Raw genomic sequence first — 20,456 nt, forward strand, 5'->3', positions numbered from 1 at the left:
TAAGTTTTTAATTATATGTTTTTACTTACTGCTATTTTTAGAAGAAAGTCTCATTAATTTAACTACAGTTTTATATTTATAATATAAATGTAAATATAAAAGGAAAATGGAAAATCAATAAATCTGCCCTAATTAGTCAGATTTGAATGAAGACCACTAATGATAGTACTATTTGTACATAGTACTATTTGTACATAGATTTGTACTATTTATGTCTAATAGTAGCCAGACCAAATACCATGATTCCCACCCCAGCCCTAATTTAAAGTAGAAAGCCTATTGGTTATTTCTCACAGCTCTTTTGTTTATAGACATATTTATTTAACTATGAACATATATTGTGTTTTGTGAAGTGAAATGATTGCTAATCACATGTAATAAAGTGTTCTAATTCACATAATTCTGTTAGTAACTGTAATAAATAAGACAAATAATTGTTTTTACACATAATTTCTTTCTATAATTTAAGTTTTATTAATTTTATATAAAACCTTTGTTACATATTTACATTATATAGAGGATAAGATTCTCTTTTGTAAAATGATTCTTTAAATTTGATAGATTCAGCATTTTAACAATTTGATTCCAATAAATAATGTGACATTTTATTATAATTAAGTGAATTTCAGAAACACTCTTTACAACATTTAAATTCTTAGAAATAAAATAAAGGAATGAGTATTAAAAGAGTACTTCCCAAGACTTAGTGATATTTAAAGCAGCCTAACTGTAGTAAACCTTTTTATTCACAAATCTCTACCACAATACCATCAGATATTGTCCAGAATCTGAGGTTTGGGGTTTGATATGGAAAATAATAATCCTTCCTTAAATAGTTTGGTGGAAGCAATGTGTGAGGCCAAGAATTCTCTGCAATGCTAATCAGTGTTGATAGATTGTGCCTTCATAGTGGCAAATATTAGGACTTAACAGGTATTTCTACTATTAGTTGAAATATTAGTATGAATAATACAATAATACAAAATACCATAAAACAATATAGAGATACATTGAGACATCAGCAGAAAGTCCAAACACACCAATCAATAGGCAAAGTGAAATAGTTAACCTATCCAGATTTGCTTGTTCAGGAACATGGAGAATTTAAAATGAAGTGTTTGTTGAATTGTTTAATGAATTATGGAAGAAAACAATTGACTTTAGAGAGATTTAATTTTCAAAGATTTACAATTTTCACAGTTAATGGAGAAATTTAACATAGACAAAGAAGTAATTGGAATTGAAAAACATAAAATGGAATTCAAAATTGAATTATGTACAAGTGATGAACATGTGTTGCTAAAACATAAACTTTTGCTCAGGCTTGAAATGAAAGGAGAACAAATTAAAGAATGCATGATAAGATGGGTTAAGAATTTTGATTACGACAAACACATGTACCAGTGGGAAAGAATGTAGTTAAAAGGACCAAAATTCACATTATATTGCAATTTAAAAGAGAATTTTCATAAAATGATGTAACATTGATGTATGAGACTTATGGATAGTCAATTAGAAAAGACTTATGGAAGATTTGGTTTGTAAATGGTAACTGCAGTGAGACTATTATATGCATGAAGGTAGAAAATACTGAAATATCTACAATGGAAGTATAGATTGTGAAAATTATGGAATTTGCAGAAATAACAAAAAGGATTTGTTTAATCAGGGATAAGACAAAACAAGTACTTTATTTATTAAAGATGGGGAACTTCTTGTGGACTTTTTGCTTTTTGAAAATGGAAAATGAACTGGTGATTTATGTATATACTGATGAAAGAGGGTTGAAGATGGAAAGAGAAGTACGATGTAATTTTAATAAAGGAGGAAAGAGACTAAGTTTGCAACTAGTAAAAAAGATCAATAGTCTTTTCTTTACGTATATTTTCTTCTCTTTTTTGTTTGTATTTCTTTCACATTTTTTTCCTCATCTTACTCTATATTATTCCATGTTTAGTTTTATGAAAATCCTTAATAAAAATTTTATAAGCAAACACAACAACCACAACGAGCAACCTTTGCCAAGAGGGAGAGGGTGCTTAGGTTTGATCAAGTCATTCATCTGGCCCATCTACATATATCATACAGCTCCAGGGCAATAATGGAAGAAAAACTCATCCTAGCACCTCTCTGGAACCCAACAAAAGCCAGTAGACTTTTCTCCCTGACATTTAATGAGGTAGCTTAAAATCCCTTGATCTTAAGGTTGTTGAGAGTTTGGTGGCATCCCATGTTTAAAATGTTATAGTTATTACATAGTCAGTCAGTTGTTTAGAATGGATTTGGCATCCCCCCCTCCCCCACTTGTTGAGTCCTTCCCAAGGATAGGCATATATTACTTTTAATGGTGTATGGTTGCAAGATGTAAGCTGTTCCAAGTAAAGCTGCCCTTTGCAGTTGTGATTTTGGGAGTGATGGTGACTTTGTCAATGCCGATGGTGTTAAAGTGGTGTTCCAGATGTGTTGGGATTGCACACACAAGACACCTATTATTTCTGGTATTATCTTTGCTTTCTTTTGCCATACTCCTTTTTTGTTTATTAATCTTGAAGCCTGCAAAATCAAAAATGAATTATTAGCAAAAGCTCTCAATTTAAAGGTCTCATTTTTAATTTTTAGACTTGTTATCTTCATATCTGACTAATATCTGATATCTCTATTCAAAACTTCAAGAAACAAAATAAATAAAAAAGGAACAGAGGACAATTACGTCTTGTCCCCTTTGGAATATCACATTGTTTACTCAAATCTCCGTTGACTATAATCTGAGCCTTTAAAGATGTGTACAGTGACTTGATTCCATGAAGAAAATTCTCACCAAAATCCATATTTTCCAGAACTTTAAACATGGACCAGTTAAAATTGTCAAAAGCTTTTTCAGCATCTAAAATATTAATGTGGTTTGTTCGCCATTGTGTGGTAAATATTCTATTATATTCAATATAGTTCTGACATTTTTAATTGTCTTTTATATAAAAATCCACATTGATCTTCATGAATAATTCTTGTAAAAATGTTTTAGCCTACTTGCCAAAATTAACGAAACTACCTTATAATCATTGTTCAATAAAGAAATTGGTCTATAATTTATAGTATAAGTTAGATCCTGTTTTCACTTTGGTAACAATGCAATATTGTTTTTTCCCCAAGATTCTGACATTGCATCTCCTTGTAAAATAGAGCTCACCATTTTCTGAAGTGGTTGCAAAAATAAATCTTTAAAACATTTATTATAAGAAGCTGGTAATCTATCCAGTCCTGATGCCTTGCCAGTTTTAATATTTTCATAGCTTTTGATACTTCCATATAGATACAGGGCTATTCATAATTTGTCACTAAACAATGCAGTCATGTAACATTGTGCTTTACAACTGCATTGCTTAGTGAGGGAAATTCCAGTCCAAATTTCTGTTGTTCAGCAAGGATTACCTATATACACCATTTGAATTTTTTAAAAAATCCATTGAATTTACTTAGTTTCATTATATGTTTGAGAAGAATCTTGAACTTTAGAGCATACTAGACCACTCATGATCTGTTGGATCTTGTTTCAGAGACATTTCCTTACTCATGCACTCCCAAGCACCATCCCCAATGGTAACTTGTCAGAGAAAAGTATACATATTCTAATAAGTTTCCCAATTAAGAATAGAAAATGAAGATAGAAATGATGAAATTCTTCTTCTTTTTGTGCGATATCCATCATTGGATGTTGGCGATCATGTTGGCGATTCTATTTTTATCAACAGTCACATGAGAAAGTGATGTTGAATTTTGTTCACACCAGTTCCTTAGATTTTGGCGTCATGTTGTTCTTCTTGATGAATTTAGTACAAAATTTCATGATGAAATTAGTACAGAATTTAAATGAAATGATATATAATGCAGTTTCGAAATATTTTATTATGGAAATTATTTGATGCAGCATCAGAGCAACATGCTTGGGTCTAGAATAAGTGTACGTAGATGACACTGACATCATCATTATCTAGATTCTACCTTCTAGAAGTTGTCAACAGCTAGAAACAAATTGTGGGGTTTGTCTGTTCCCTTCCCCATTTCTCTAAATCAGGGCTATCAAATTCCTGGCCTGCAGGCCAGATGGCCATGCCCATGCCCAATTTAGCAAAGGGGAAAAAAAATCCTGATATGTCACATGATACCACTATGACGACATGAGTTTGACACCCCTGCTCTAAATATATAAAATTGATATGAATATTGAAAATTGAACTTTCCTTCCATAGTTTTCATGGCTAATGCTGACCACAAATTTTCAGAATAAATTCTCAATGCAAAAATTTTGTATACATTACAGCATGAGATCCTAGGGCCGTGTTTGCGCATGAATGACAGAGGTGGAACACAGAGCCTCTCTGTGGGCATGTGCGCCATCGCCAGCTGCTCTTCTGGGGCATGCAAGCTGGCCAGGTAGTCTTTGCATGTGCCAGAGCTCCAGAAACCTGAATCTCATGCGCGCACCAGCCAGCTAGTCTTTGGTTTCCGGTGCTTCAGCACGCTCACGTTCCAGTTTAGGCACTTGGTGCCGAAAAGGCTCTCCATCACTGTCCTAGGGAATGCCCTCTATTCAGATGTGGGCTGTACATTCTTTTAATCTGACAGTTTCCAAACCATCATGTTTTCACCCCATCTGTCAGCATACCATCACACTATCTCCTAAGGTTTTCTCACATACCATTACCTGCTGCCTCCTTCATGGTTGACTCAACAAACTTCTTCAGGAGACAAGGGTCTGCAACCCTGCTGCACTCACCTCTGTTCAACTCCTCCCTTCCCCCAAGGACAGCAGCTGCGTTTGCAGGCCATACCTCCTCAGCAGTGGAAGGAAGCAAACAGTGAAGGTCTGCAGGGAGACAAAGATAGGGAGGGGGCAGAGTGTAGGGTGGCCACAAGGGTAGAGATGGGAGAGATGGACAGATGGAGAGAGTTGAAAGACATGTAGTTGTGAATGTGGGTGGGCTGCCAAGCCTCAAGAATTGGAGCATGGGGGCATTGCAACAGCCATAACTTCAAGGACCAGTCATAACTGCCATTCGTTCAGCACAATTGTAATTTTGAATGGTTGCTTAACAAATAGTCCTTAAGCAAGGAGTACCTGTGCTAATTCACCTGTTGCAGAAAAATATTTTTTTTTGTTCTTGAATAACAGTGATTATATTATTCACATAAGTTATGTATTATGTATAATTCAAGTTTGGTAAATGGTGCCCTTTTTTCTTATATTTATTATTAATGAGTTGATTCTTTCACTCAGTTATATTTTAAATAAAATAATAAATTACTGAGGAGGGGCAGCCACTGGAATTTTAAATCTGGTTTGTAAGTTTTTGGGAGGTGGGGGTCAGTTGTAACTTGGCATAGTTGCTCAGTGATTGGTCATAAAGTAAGGATTACCTGTATGACAAGATCTTCTCCATGATAAATCCCAGAGTTGAAAGAAAATTGCATTGAAAATCATGAATGCCATAAAGTAATTAGATTTACAATTTTTTTACATTTTTAATCCCGCCTTTATTATTTTTTATAAAAAAAACCCAAAATGACAAACAATACTCTTTCCTTGGCGTAATCCCCACAACAACAACCCTTTGAGGTGAGTTAGGCTTACACAGAATAACTGGTCCAAAGTCACTCCTAGTTTCCTAATCTTTGCCTTATATACAGTATGTTTAGCTAGAGCACTTCCTGCTTCAGAACCTTCTGTTATTCTAATATTACTATCTGTGCTCCTTCAACTACAAATTGGATGAACAGACAGTGACACTTTTTCAATATTATTACATTAAACCAAGTGGATTTTGATTGATAACCTAATATTCAACTAATGCAAAACATCAATCATGGCAAGTATATTAATTATTTAATATTGCAGTCTAATTCAGAAATCAATGTGCTGCATGAAGGAAAGAAAAACTCACTGTTCCCAGAAGACTTAAGACAAGGAATGATTTTTTTAAAAAAATCTTCTATACTCTCGTGTGTTAGTTCAATACAGATCTTTATTCATTTGCCAATAATATCTTTCCCATTTCCACTTCAGGACCATTTTATCAGTTTTAAGATCTATAATTGAATTAAGTCTGCTTTCAGCACAGAGCAAAAACAGTTGTGCAAATATTGATGAAGTTGTGACAAGCACAGCATAGGAGACAGACCACTAAAGAGAACAAATTTGATACCATTAGCAAGAAGCTTTGTGTGTCAGTGACCTGGGTTCTGCTTCCTAGCAATTAAGTTCATTATGACCTTCAGCTCCAATATAAATAGAGGACTTCAGTTTTCTGTTAATAATGTATGATGCGGTATAGCAAATTTTGATTATTATTCTACATGTTTCATGAGACTAATTTTTTCTATGCAGGTTTTTTTTTTAAAAAAACAACAGTAACAGATGTTTAGCACATTTTAAATCTAAAAATATGAATAAAAATATATGGAAATGGCTGAAAATAGATTTTCAAAATGCATTCAATGATTTGAGCAATTAATATTTACAGATGCTGTATATAATTAGTTTTATAATTGCTGTTAGTAATGGGAACATTGAAAATAGTCAGATGCAAGAATTTTGTTGTGATAATTTACTATAGCTATGAATCCCTGAATACTCTGTCAAAACCTAGTTGCTCATTTTACAAGCAAAGTAAAATAAACATTTCAATGCTATCTCTGGAAATTCTTCCTACTCTAATACAACTTTTACATAGAAATTATTCATTTTTATAGCTTTTACTCAGAATTGTCCTTTGACAATGTCCAAAACTTACTTACTTGATACATGGCTAGACCAGATTATCACTTGGAGACAGAGATCTTTTAAATTAGTTGAGCATCTGTTAAGTCACCTTAGGTCAGTTATTGATTCAGTAGTGTATTTATATTGGCCATATAATTCTCTAGATAGATCACAATAAAAATAAGAAATACAATATTGTAAACCACATTAAAATAATCACAGTTTAGGCATTTTAATATATTTTAATATATTTTCATGTAATGTAGTTTTAAAACTGATATAAGGATTTTTAACATCAAAAATTTAATGATAACTTTCGTAAAATTTTGAAAAAGATTATTAAAAGTGTTAGGAAAGTTTCTTTGGAGAGCTTTCTCTTTACCTTGATTGAGCTTGTTCTTACACAGCTGATTGGTACTAATAGAAGAGAATATTTGTAATCAAGGTTGAAATGAGGGGTTTATTATTTCACAATTCTACAAAAACACATGTTGAAAAGAGAAAAAAAATACTTCACTTTTTTTGAGCCAGCATTCTTTCCTGAACTAAGGTCAAACCAATAGGTAATTTCTGAATTTCCTCTATTTTGCAATGCATCTTTAAGTAAGGCTTATATTAAATAACGTAGATTATAGTTCATTTATAATAGAAAAATGCAAAGAAGAATGTAATTCATATTTTTTAAAAATCTGAATAGTAAGGAAATAATTTAGAAAAGTTGCATTCTGATAATATTCTCTTTGAAAAATCACAAGCCAATTAAAAAAAATAAGAAATAAAAAGATTGGTTTATGTCTATTTTCATTGCATGGAAAATAATTTTAAATTCTTAAAATTAAATTCTAAAGTAATTTGGTGCCTGGCTTAATTGAATGGGTAAAATGTTTAATGCATGTGATGATAGAGAAATAAAAGTATTGGTTTATCATGTTTATTTTTTATTGCCAAAAATGCAAATGAATTTTTGCTTAAGATAAAAAGCAAGGTTTCCTGGCAGTATGAGTTCTGTGTTATAAATTTATTTACAAACGTTATGATCCTGAAGAAAATGCTGTTTAGCAGGATGGTTAGAGATAGATATAAAACATTGGAGCAAGTTACGGCTGTGTGAAAAAGTCCTGCACAGTTTACGGTTTATGGTTTATGACATTTTTTTGGATAGGCCATTTTTTTTTATATTTTATGATAACTGCTATGCAAATATTGTTATATTTAAATAAACAGTCATGGTTTTAAGTGAAAAGCATAAGCTTTTTGCAATTTGGTGCTGTTTGGATGTGGATTTTCTTGCATACTTACAATGCATGCTTACAATGATTATGAAAACAGATTAACTGATGCATACCCAGTGGCATATGTGTTGTAATTACTAAGGCCAATGCTAGTGTTTTGTTAACATTTTTATTGTTTGTGGCCCTGAAAAGGACCGTTTAGGTAACCAGACATGGTTACTAATATGAAATTGGCCAGCCCTTATTGCTTATCATCAGGCGGCATCACTTCATCACAGACTGTATAAGTCTTTGCACGTGATCTTTGGTGACAATGTGGTGCCAGGCTGCAATAATGGATTCAGTCAGGTCCTGCTTGGTCTTTAGATGCTTCTTGCTTATTTTGTAACCAATCTTGGCCCACAAATTCTCAATTGGGTTCAAATCCGGGCTCTGCAGTGGCCAGTCCAGGAGTCAAACACTCCTTGCTGGATGGACTTGGCTTGATGACAAGGAAGTGTCATCCTGGAAGTAAAAGTCTTTCCCTACAGGTTGCTGAGTTGAAGGAAGCATGGTCTTTTTGAGGACTTAACATACTGCTTGGAATTTATGATTCCCTGGACGATTTATATCTGACCAATACTAGAAGCAGCGATACAGCCCCAGATCATCACATGCAATGAATGCTTCACAGATAGATTCAGGCAGTATGGCCTAAATTCTCCAGCTGGAAATCTTCTAACATACTTATTGCACTGATTCTCAGTCAAGTAGAAATTGCTCTCATCACTGAAGATGACCTTGGCCCACTGTTCGTTGGTCCACTTGGCATACTTTTTGGCCCATGCACATCTATGAGAGCGGTGAGCATCTGTGAGCAAAGGTTTACTTCAAGCCCTGCAGCCTTTGAGCCCTCTGGCAAGCAGTCTGCAATGCACTGTGCTTTTGCACATTTTTACATCACATGTTTTACCCCAAATTCTTGTAATCTGAGGTGAGGTGAGCTTTCTGTCAGCCATCAAAATGTGTTGCAGACCCCAATCTTGCTGTTTTGTTGACTTTCTTGGTCTTCCAGAACAGAGTCTGTCATCAACTGAACCAGTTATTTGGTATTTTTCAACCACTCTGCTCACTGTGGTGTAATGGCATTTCACTTTCTTGGCTATTTCTGTACAGGAGTAACCCTCTTCATGAAGCACAATGATGTGATGCTGCTGCTTAGTACTGGTGAAAGCAAAAGCCTTCATCCTTGCCCACAGCCAGAGCTAAATTAAATTTCTCAATGCTTTTCAGGCCTATTTATAGTCAGAGAGTATGACAACATTGATTGGCTCATAGATTTAGCCTCTGTGCATTTTGATGGGTTAGTCAGCACTCACTGCTGATTGGCTACTTTCAATCCTAACATTCTTGAAAATTCAAGTTGTGTTTGTTTTAGCACATAAACCCACTTAAAACCTCAAAAAGACTTTGGTTATATTCATAAAAATTATGCATCTCAATCCGACTACAGAAATTTGCATCAAAGTACTAAATTTGTGTGCTTTCTATGAGTGAAAATTGATTAAACATGTAAATACAGCTTAAAACTGAAAGTGTGCAGGACTTTTTCACACAGCTATAGCTATAACAAGTTATCAATGATTTATGTTGGATCTACTGATACAAAAACTAAGTCACCTTCTTTCTTAATAGAATTGATCAAAGAATATTGAACGAATTGACCCAACTCAATTTTTTATTTTTGTTGGTTGTGTACTATATATTGATTCTCCTAAACACACATCACTGAAATTAGACGAATCAGCTGAATTTTTAAATCATGTGCTATCAGTCAACTTTATTTAGATGTTAAGATCATACAGTTTTACAGAGAAACAATTTTCTTATTCATGGGAGAATAATTGAAAACATTTCTTTTTATAAATGGTACATACATTCTGGTTCTAATAAAGGGATTTAAAATTTACCAACTATCAGCAATCATATGCATTCACTTATTCTGTTATATATTTGTATTATGTTTTAGATTTTATGGTAAAGACATTTTGGAATTATACTAGAGGATGCATTTAAGTTTTATTCAATAATATAGCTTCAGACATTAAAACAAACTAAACAAAAGGACTGATCATTATAGTTTTTGAAGTTCAACATAAATAATTGTATACCAATGATTAATAATTGTTTAGAATTTTTGTTCTTCTATTTCAGAGATGCCGGAAACATCAAAACTGGATTAGAACATCTGGTAAGTTCTAATTTCCTCTTGAATATTTGCATCATCTTTGATATCTGCATTCTAAATGAATAGTTCTGAATGAGCTTTGAATCGCTTGAATTGAGAAAGTCAACTATTTCCCAGAGGGTCAGCTTACTGTTATTATGTGTGAAGCGCTTACATTTTCATTTATCTTATGTTTCAAGAGATTTTAATTTTTTAAATTTTTTTGATGTGGAGATGAAATAAAATTGGCTATAATCCTTGGATTGATGATTGCCTTAATTATAAACTTAAAGTTGTTCTTCATTGGGGTTTTTTTTTGGCATATCTAGATGCGAAAATAACAAACTTCTATTTTGAAACATACATTCTTATATTGCTTATACATTTCATTAATTTGATAGTTTTTAAATGCAATATGAGTTTTTTTTCAATATAGCATGAATTACTGATTTAAATGATATGTTGTTGTTAAATAAAAGTACAGTTTTTAATGAAAATATAGTGCTTAACTGTAAACACAGTGCTGTCAGGTTAATAGATTTGTTCAATTTTAGAAATGATTCCAATCCAAATAACTTCACACAGAGTTCCATTTATGAAACAAGCTAGGGAAGGCAGGTGGGTCATTGTTGATATTCAGGACATACAGTAGGGAAACAAGATCTGACTGTAATCTGAAGAACAGTATTTTTCTTTCCAGAATATCTGTGAAATAACTGGCTCACGTTAAGAATGTATTGTATCCAACTTCTAGGTGTTTCTCAGGAAGAGAAAGAAAAGGAAAGTGTATTAGATATGTTTGCTGTCTTGAGTTGACCAAAATAAAAAACAGCAACAGCAATAACAATTTGTGTCTTCAGTGCATGTACAGTCATACTTTAGTCACACTTTCTTAACTTTAATATTTCTTGGAATATGCAAAGCTCCTTGTAAATATTAGGACTTTCTTAGACTTTCCAGTATCCCAGTATAACTGACAACTCATTTTTTAAATGGGACTCCCTGAAGCTCCTATTAGACTAGTATAATTCTGAGCTTCCTCCAAGACAGTTTGAGTCTGTCAGTCAGCTCCATTCTCCAGAGAAGCTGGCTAAATCAGTTTTAAATTTCCTGATAATATCTCTGTTAGATTAGCTCCTAATACTTTGGCCAATACATTGAATCTAGTAATTGATTTGCTCACATAACTAATTGCTCAGAAGATATGGAAATTTTGATGTACTTTCTCTTGATGGAAACTTCTCAGATAGACTTCTTCAGTCTATAGAAATAGTCAACAATATGGCAGTTGATCAGTAATATATTTAGGGTTGCATGATTATTCATTTTTTTGCAGGTGGTTATGGATACAGGTTGTCCTTGAGTTAAAATAGCAATAGGGACTGGAATTTCTATCACCAAGCGATGTTTTCATAGTGATGGCAATCCTTGAAGTTCCAGTTGCCATTAATAGCTGAATATCATGGTTGTTAGGCGAGGCAACATCCTGCTGGCTTCCCACAAGTCAGTGGAGAAGCTGGCAGGAAGCCGAAAGTCCCAGGCTGGCAAGCATGTAAATAGCTGCTGTCAAATAGGCAGGAGAGAAGTGTGGTAAGGGTTTCTGAGGAGTTGCACAATAGGAACCATATGTATGTATGTGTGTATGTGATGGTGCATGAGAAAAGTGGCATGGGTCAGAGAGTTCTTGAAAGTGCAATATGGGTCAGGGAGGATGCATGGGGGTGCATGAATGACTGGCAAAGTGGAAACACAATGGGATGGAGGAAAATATGTAGATGGTAGTGACTTACTCAGCAACTTACAATCTTCCTTACTAGATTTCCCATTGATTTTCGGAGAAGCGGGCAGGAAGGTTGCAAATAGTGATCATGTGACACTGGGCACTGCAGTCAATCATAAGTGCAAACCAGTTGCCAAGCATCCAGATCGTGATTACCTGCCCATGGTGATGCTGGGACGAATAGAAGTCTGAGAACTGATTGTAATCTTCATTTTTTCAGTGCCATGATAATCTCAAATTGTCATAGATAAGCAGTACACTACCTGTACTGTTCTGTTTCTTCCCACCAGTTTATTTTATTGGAACAATTCTTCTAATAATATCTTGCTCTTATTTGGTGCTGTTGCAGCTACAGTTCATAAATTTGATTCATTTCTTTATTGGATGGTTTCACTGCTTGTCACAATAACAACAGTAGATCTGCTGTCTCAGTCTATTGCATCTGGAGATAGACACGTTCCTACTGATCACCTGAGGAGTTTGATAAAGATTATTCTAATAGTTCAGGAGGTACTTTATCCATCCAGAAAGCTGTTAACATTATGTTCATATTCTAAGTGGAAATTTTTTAAATAACTTCTTCCAAATTTTGAACCTGAGTATCTATTCTCTACTCTGGGGTCCTCTTATTCCTGCTGATTTGGGGTGTGTGTGAAGTACTCTGATTGTCTTCCTTAAAGGTTTATTTGACAGCTATTTCTTCCTTTTATGTTTCTATTCAGGAACTTCTTTTTTCACATCTAGCTTTAAAATATACTATAGTGGGCAAATTCATTCATTCAGTTTGTTTCAATCAGGCTCAGTTAACCTTTAGTATAGCTTCTCTGTGGTATTAATTTAATTCTTCTCGAGGCTGCTTCAGCCTATTGGCTATTGTGCCTACTCTCTATGAAGCTTGCATTTCTGGTTGCAATCATGACAGTTACTTGAAAAGATTAATTTTTATCTCACAAATAATTTATTTTAAAATAAATCATCTTAGATTTACTGAGAATACAATAATAGAATTAATTAGTTAGATTTTAATTCAACCACAGTTAAATTGGGTGTGTTATGAGCCAAGACTTTATCAGTCTGTATTTGGAAATCTCACAATATTGTAACACCTTATTTTCGACTACTTCTTCAACTCTATATTCCCACTGATTTTTCATTATTGGCACATGATAATTTTTTTTAACAGGCATTCCAGTGAATCATTTTGGTGATTGTGTTATGTTGTTCATAATCAGTTTTTGTAATCATCTCCTGTTAATTTATAATGTGAAATAAAGTATTCATGGCAGCAGAATTCAAAGGTCCATCCAAAGCAAAGAAATCAAAATCTTGCCAGAAATAATTCAGACTGTAGAGGCAAGCAGTGGTGTGTTTCAAATATTTTTACCACTGGTTTGGTGGGTGTGGCTTGATGGGTGCGCTTTACATGCACACACATACTTTGCGTGCCAAACATGCACTTTGTGGAAATGCAGAGGTGTTTTGAATGACCTCCTGCAATCCTGCACACCCCCGACACATCAGCAGCTGTTACGTGGCAATTGCTGTGCCACGCAAAGCAGCTGCGCTTCATAAGGACGTAAGGGGCTTCCGGTTTGAAGTCTCTTCGGTGACAGACAGAAATCTGCGATCGTGCGCAGTTTCAGTCTGGGCTCGCCGCTGGAGCACCCAGTGCCGGCTGGTTTTGGGGCTAAGCCACCCCGTAGAGGTGGTGAAGAGGGGGGAGACTGCCAGAAGGAAGAGAGCTGCATCTCTCCTCCTTAGCTGGCCATTACTCCCTTTCCTGAAGGCGGTTGCAGCGGTGGTCAGAAATGGCCACCACAAAGAAGAACTTGACCGGAAAAGAATGTGCAGGAGGAAGATAAGAAGTGAAAGTTTTGGCTGACCGGGTTAAATTGTAAAAGCAACAACTAAGGTACCCTGAAATTTAAACTTACAAAAAAATAACATCGCTCCCAAAGAAGAGTCGGAAGCAGCGAAGGAAAGTGAAAAGGGAAAGGTTTGGGTTTTTTTTTCTTCTCTTCTCTTCCCTTCCCTATACTGAGAACTAAGAGACTTAAATAAGAAATCGGAAAAATCCACTTTGACATCAACAGGCAATTAAGCTGAAAATAAAACAAAATGTCAAAGGGATAATAAAGATTTCTGGACGCTAATTTTTTTTTTCATAAGCAGGAGGGAGAGAAAAAGAATAAGGGCAGGATCTGAAAGAGGGAGGAGACTGCCTGGAATTAAAAAGAATCTGCAGTAAAACTTCAATAAGACTTCTAAAAGATACATTTTAACTGAAACTTTAACTATTGGTGTATTTATCCATCAAATTGAAAGTAGGTAGTCAGAGAGAGGCTGATGGGGGTCCATGATTCTGGATATTTCAGACTTACTGTATTTGTTTAAGTTGGGCATATTGTGTAGTAGTGCTGCCATGAATTCTTTTATTAGTTCCTGGTTTATGGATGTAAAGAGTGTTGTGACATTGAATGAAATCAAAATCTATTCTTCTATTTTTAAGTCTTTGATTTTCTGGATACACTATAGTGAGGCATTGATAGAATATTCAGTATAGCCTTTTTGATTAAATTCTTTGGCTATGTTATATGTTGGGGTCCCTGGTAATGATACAATTGGACAATTGGCTTGCGTATTTTTGGCTGCCCATAGATATGTGGAAGGATGAATCCACTGCTTTCATCCTTTCCTTTTTCTTTTACTTTTAGCTTTCTTGGTTAGGTTGTTAAAGATTCTCTTGATTGGATTGTCTAGTTTCTGTATTAGGTTAGTTCAACCTTTGTCTGGTGGGATGATGATGATGGTTTGATTCTTATTACATTTTTGAGGGCTACTTTGTTCTGTGAATTACAGGCAGTCTTTGACTTATGATCACAATTGGAACAGAATCTTGGTTGTTGAGCAAAGTGTCATTAAGCGAAATGCCCAAGTGACCACCACAATTCCAGATTTCCCAGTTAGAGTCACTAAGTGAGCCCACAAGTGGGTTAAGCAATTGCTTGGGGTTGGCTCTGTGAGTGGGAGAGGCTCTGGAGCTTAGCACCCACTGGTATGCAGAAAACTGTTATAAACTAGGAAGCCCATGCCTTTTTATCCCTCTGTGCCCAAGAGGCTCAGGTTCTTTACTTGCCTGAATTTTGATCATGCAACTGTTTGGGCATTGCTTCAGTCTTAACTTCAGGCAGGGGTCATAATTCCCTTTGTTCAGCACCGTGAGAATTTCAAACAGTCACTGAATAACTGTCGTAGGTCAAAGATTGCGTATAGTCCTGCTTCTGGGTTGTTTTTTTTTCTGGTTTGTGGTATGATTGTCTGGTTGGGCATTATCTTTTACTTTATGATCAGCAGGAATGTTAATGTTTGAACCTGTATGTCAATGCTGGAATGTCAGTATTGAAAATGCACAATCTCATGTTTATTAAACCTTTGTTAAAGATTGGAAAATTCCATCTCTTTAAGTCTTACATGAATGACCCACTTGTCCTTGTGGTCAAGGAAAGAATTCTGACCATTTTAAGTGTTGGGTTGCAGACTGTCATTAATAGCTTGTTAGCCCATCAGTGGTTTGTGGATAGTTACTGCCTTTCAGCAATGAAGATATTCTCCTTGTAATATGTCAATCAATAAACACCAATAGGGATTGCTAAAAGCTCTTCCTGAGTAGTATGTTTCATGTATTTTTCTCAGTAAAGATACTTATAATCATTGCTATTTGAAGAGTTAGGAATGCTCAGTTTATGTACTCATGCCAGTCTTGCACTGCACTTCATATGTGACTTGCAGATATGCTTAAGTAAAAAATGGCATGTGTTATACAATTAGGACTTCGTTTTATAGATTTTATTATTTATAAAGGAAATAATATATTTGTACCTTATTCTACTCTCTTTTTGTTCAATTTCAAGATTATCTTTTTTTACTTCAATGTATTTTTTTGTACTGATAAAAATAGTTGTGTCATAGAGTTATGCTTCCTGAACTGTATGGAAACCAAAGGTAGCTTCTGATAATTCCCTATGAGTCTGCTTTCAAACAAGAAATAATATTTCTTTAAGCATGTTTGACAGGAGAAGGAACATTACAGTACATCTTAAAAATAACAAGCTTATTATTGTATAACAACAGCAAAAAGCCCAGTGGCTGGATTCTTCCTCTGATTTTCAGATTTAGACTGGATGATGTCATTGGGGAATATAGCTAAAAGTTAGCCATGTTCCTAATAACCTAGTTTCTGCATATGCAGTAATTGTTTGGCCCGGTATTCATTATATTTTCTCTTTCCTTTTGTGAGAAAAGTGTGTGGCTGAGGCAGAACTGTAGTTGCACTTGTTCCATTTGTGCCTTATGCTTCAGGTGAGAACATGTCATTTACACAAGTTTTATCTGGACGTTTTGTCTGGCAGGCCAAATTATGCCTTGAAATTCCTGCTTTTGGCATACTTTGTATGTAGTATACTCAGATATATTATATGTTACATTGAGTGAAGAAACTATTTGGCAACATATCACAAACTGGAATCTGTGTAGTTTTGAACCCCAAAAAGCATAAAAGTAACTCATGGTAGACAATATAATTTATTTGATATAGGTTGAATACACAAATAATCCTTGACATACGATCACAATTGAGTCCAAAATTTCTCTTGCTAAGTGAGACATTTGTTACATGAGTTTTGCCCCACTTTACTATCTTCCTTGCCATAGTTGTTAAGTGAATCATTGCAGTTATTAAATTGGTAACACGGATGTTAAATGAATCTGGCTTCCTATTGACTTTGTTTGTCAAAAGGTGATCACATGACTCTGGGACACTGCAACCATCATAAATATGAGTCAGTTACCAAGCATATGAATGAGATGTTCTTGGATTTCCTTTTTCTTAAGGACATTCCACTTAACACAATCACTTCAGTTGAAGACTTTTCAATAAATGTCAGCCCTATAAGGTGAACCAGACCAAGAAACAGACACTGTAAAGCTATTTTTTTAAAGAACAGATATTATAATAGAATCTGGCAAGTTTGAATATGCTTCCTCTTCTTCCTCTTTAATCTCCAGGTGAGGGGATGGGGAAGGAATTTTCATAAATCTCTTTTTGGGTATGGGCTCAAATCATGTTTATCTGCTTATTGCCTTAGTGATGAATCTTCCATCTGTCTCTCAAGGCCATCCTCTATACCCTCTATATCACTCACTGAACCACATGCAGGGTTCTTTTGACTCTCTCAATTATCCAGCAAGCATTAGCAATAATATCTCTTATTCCTTGACCTTTCTGACAACCAGCTGGAACATCTGGTATTTGTTTTTCCATGTAGGATTCTAATTTACATTAGATGATCTCAAATATTCTTTTGCTAGCTTGTGAACTTAGGGATATTGTATCGCTGCTTTTAAATTTCCTTTGAAATTTAAAATTCATTTTATCTTTCTCTATGCTGAACTTTCCCATGTTTTTACTTCTTATGTTCCACTATAATTTTGTCTTTAAAACTTCAGGTTTTCTATTCATCCATGACAACATCCTCACCTTTTCTGAAGGCTTTAATGCTGCTGAATCATAAACACTAATGTTTATAAGTGATAATGAATTAAAAATTTGTTAACTTATCATTACTGAAAATTAACTGATGTGCATGAAATAATGCAATTTATAGCAAATTTGAAATTCTGTGTGGAAAGATATTTTGGTAGTTTTTGTTTATCCTAAATATAAGATATATTTTATGAACAAATATCTAAATAGATAGCATTCAAATTCCCATATAAATTAGGTGGATAGGTAGATAGGCAGACAAGTAAATATATAAATAAATGAAAATAATTGACACTTGATATAATGGAAAAATAAATGGAAAATGCCCCCCCCCCCCCCAAAATCACAAAAAGAATGAATAAAACTAAACTTTACAGCAGTGAAAACAGATTATTATACACATTTTAACCAAAATTGGCTTCCAAAGTGATTTAAAGCAATCTAAGTGTATCTAGGCACAATATTCTAGAGGTTTGTGAGTGTATATATTACTCTGATGCTTTCAATTGATGATTATGGATCAATTTCTGATATACAGAAGAGAGACAGGCCAAAGGCTTAGCTATGTTGTTGATACCAGAAGAGACAATTAGAGTTTCTATTGAATTTTCAGCACCTATTAATCAAAGATATTAAGATTCAGAAAATAGGAAAATATTTTTAATATAAATATACTTTTCCAACAAGTTTTTGTTCTTTTTGTTGTTGTTCAGGGACTAATATGTTATCAGAAAAAATGACATACTGGGTAAATTGCACATTTCTGTTAGTGACTGGTACAAAACCTCCCTGCATTTTATGTTGTAGTGTGTTTGTTATCTCTGTAAGGTGCAAAAATGTAGTTGTTAGCAGTGGTGTACAACTGCCATCAGTAGTGTTCATGTGTAAAACATGTACATTATAATATAGGGGGAATTAAACATTTTCCTATATTTAATTTAAAATAGATACTGTTCTTCATTATGCATTTTCTAAATAAGTTGACATATTTTCTTAAGACTTCCTAGACTTAAGCCTAGCCAAAAATTTAGCAGACCAAATTCTCTCAATAAAAATTATTAAATGCTGACTATTAGATGTGAGCAGTAGTATAGAATATTGAAAAAAAAAAGTGTTCCATGCTGTTAACATTTGATCTTATTTTGTAGCCCAAAGTTTCTTATTACCAGTTCAAGCAGGGAACCCTTGTCTTTAGAGGAGATAAATGGGACATATTTTGATTTTATGCATAGAGCCATAAAAAACAATTTTTTCAGTACACACTTTCTATTTTCTTTTTCAGGATAAATTTGTTCCATAATGTATTCTATTGACCATATGAATATGCTCTTTCTTTTACTACTTGCACACATTTCAGATTTCAGATTCAGCTAGGATGATGAAACCTTACACAGATAGCCTCCAATATACGGCAACAACTGGGACCCAAATTTTTGTTTTTAAGCATGGCGGTTTATTTATTTACAAAATTTATATAGCTGCCTACTCACTCACTGTAACTCTAGGCAGTTTACAAACAATAAAAACACAGCATAGAAAAAAATGAAAACGATAACCGGCCCACCCACCCAACCCTGAAACAACACCCAGACAAATAAGCCATTTGATAGGCTCCATCTCATTCTTTATTCCTCAAGCTCATTGGCAAAACTAAGTCTTCAGGGCCTTGAGTGTCAAAGTGGGGGCAGTCTTAATTTCTAATATTTCAAAGAGAGGAAGCCACCACAGAGAAGACCTTTCTTCTAGGCCGCGCCAGATGTAACTCCTTAGGGGATAGGACACATGACATTCCTTGCCTCCCTGCTCTAGTGGGTCGGGTGGATGTGACTGGCAAGAGGCAGTCCCTCAGATAACCTGGTCACAAGCCATGAAGGGCTTTAAAGGTGACGAATGGCACTTGAATTGCACCTGTAAGCAAATCAGCAACCAACACAGTTCCTGCAGGAAAGATAACACATGTGCACACCAAGGGTTGCTGAGTTATGCCTGATTTTACAACCTTATTTGCTATGGTTGTTAATCACATTGCTGCAGTTGTTAAATGAATCTTGCTGTTGTTAAGCAAATCTGGCTACCACTATTAACTTTGCTTGTTGGACACTTGCTGGGAAACTTGCAATCATATGACCCCGAATGTTGCAATTGCCTTAAATACATACCAATTGCCAATATGAACTTTTGCTATGTTAAAATCACAGCTAAATGTTGATCAAATCTGTATGGATGCTGTGACAATTGTGTGATGCCTGGTTATAAGTCACTTTTTTCAGTGCTTTTGTAACTTTGAACAGTTGCTAAACAAATGACTAAGTCAAGGAAAATATAACTTTCTGATGGTTTGTTTTTGTGATGCAAGTGGTTAAGAGTTTTAATGGATAGTGAGTTGCTATACTTGCTGTCAGTTCCCTTGTTTTCTTTGAAGAATTTGAAAATGGTCACGTTTATTTATGCGATTTAAGGTTCATTTGCAAGTGCAAAGGCCCAATTAAGGTCATACTGCAAATATCATTTGATGACCATCGATAACTTACTTCAGAAGAATTGTCAGTAAACTTGAATTGGCAGTTAATATGAGCTTCATCTACCATAATTGATATTATAATTGATTTTATAGCTAACAACAATTAATAATTTAAAAAAAAACAGCAAAACAAATTGATCCCTAAATGAATAAAGAATTCTCAGCCAAGATAAAATAACTATCAATACAAATATGATACAGATATTTCAATAGAACTAATTCTCAAGATCAAATGTACACTCAAGACTTGCAAACCCAGAAATGTAGTCATGCATTCGGGATCTCCAAAAAGCCATCAGGTTTAGAGACAGGTTGATCTCAGGGTGTGAAGGTGCTGTGTGGACTTCCTTTGCATTGTTTTCAGAATTAAAGGTCACCCATATTATTAAACTACCTCATTGATAACATAGTTTTGACA

At 34.5% G+C, this 20,456-nt stretch overlaps 1 protein-coding gene across 2 annotated transcripts in view; it reads left to right on the forward strand.

Annotated features, from left to right (window-relative positions):
* RSRC1 (arginine and serine rich coiled-coil 1) overlaps positions 1-20,456 on the forward strand; it is a 148,714-nt gene that overhangs the window by 49,754 nt on the left and 78,504 nt on the right. For both annotated transcript variants that reach the window (XM_026705857.2, XM_026705858.2), the window contains exon 5: positions 10,183-10,219. In XM_026705857.2, the coding sequence (XP_026561642.1) occupies positions 10,183-10,219 (37 nt within the window). The remainder of the gene's footprint in view (positions 1-10,182; positions 10,220-20,456) is intronic.

The sequence above is a fragment of the Pseudonaja textilis genome, chromosome 4 (assembly GCF_049901715.1).
Source record: "Pseudonaja textilis isolate UNSWEBS1 chromosome 4, rPseTex1.2, whole genome shotgun sequence".
In the NCBI taxonomy this organism is placed as follows: Eukaryota; Metazoa; Chordata; class Lepidosauria; order Squamata; family Elapidae; genus Pseudonaja; species Pseudonaja textilis.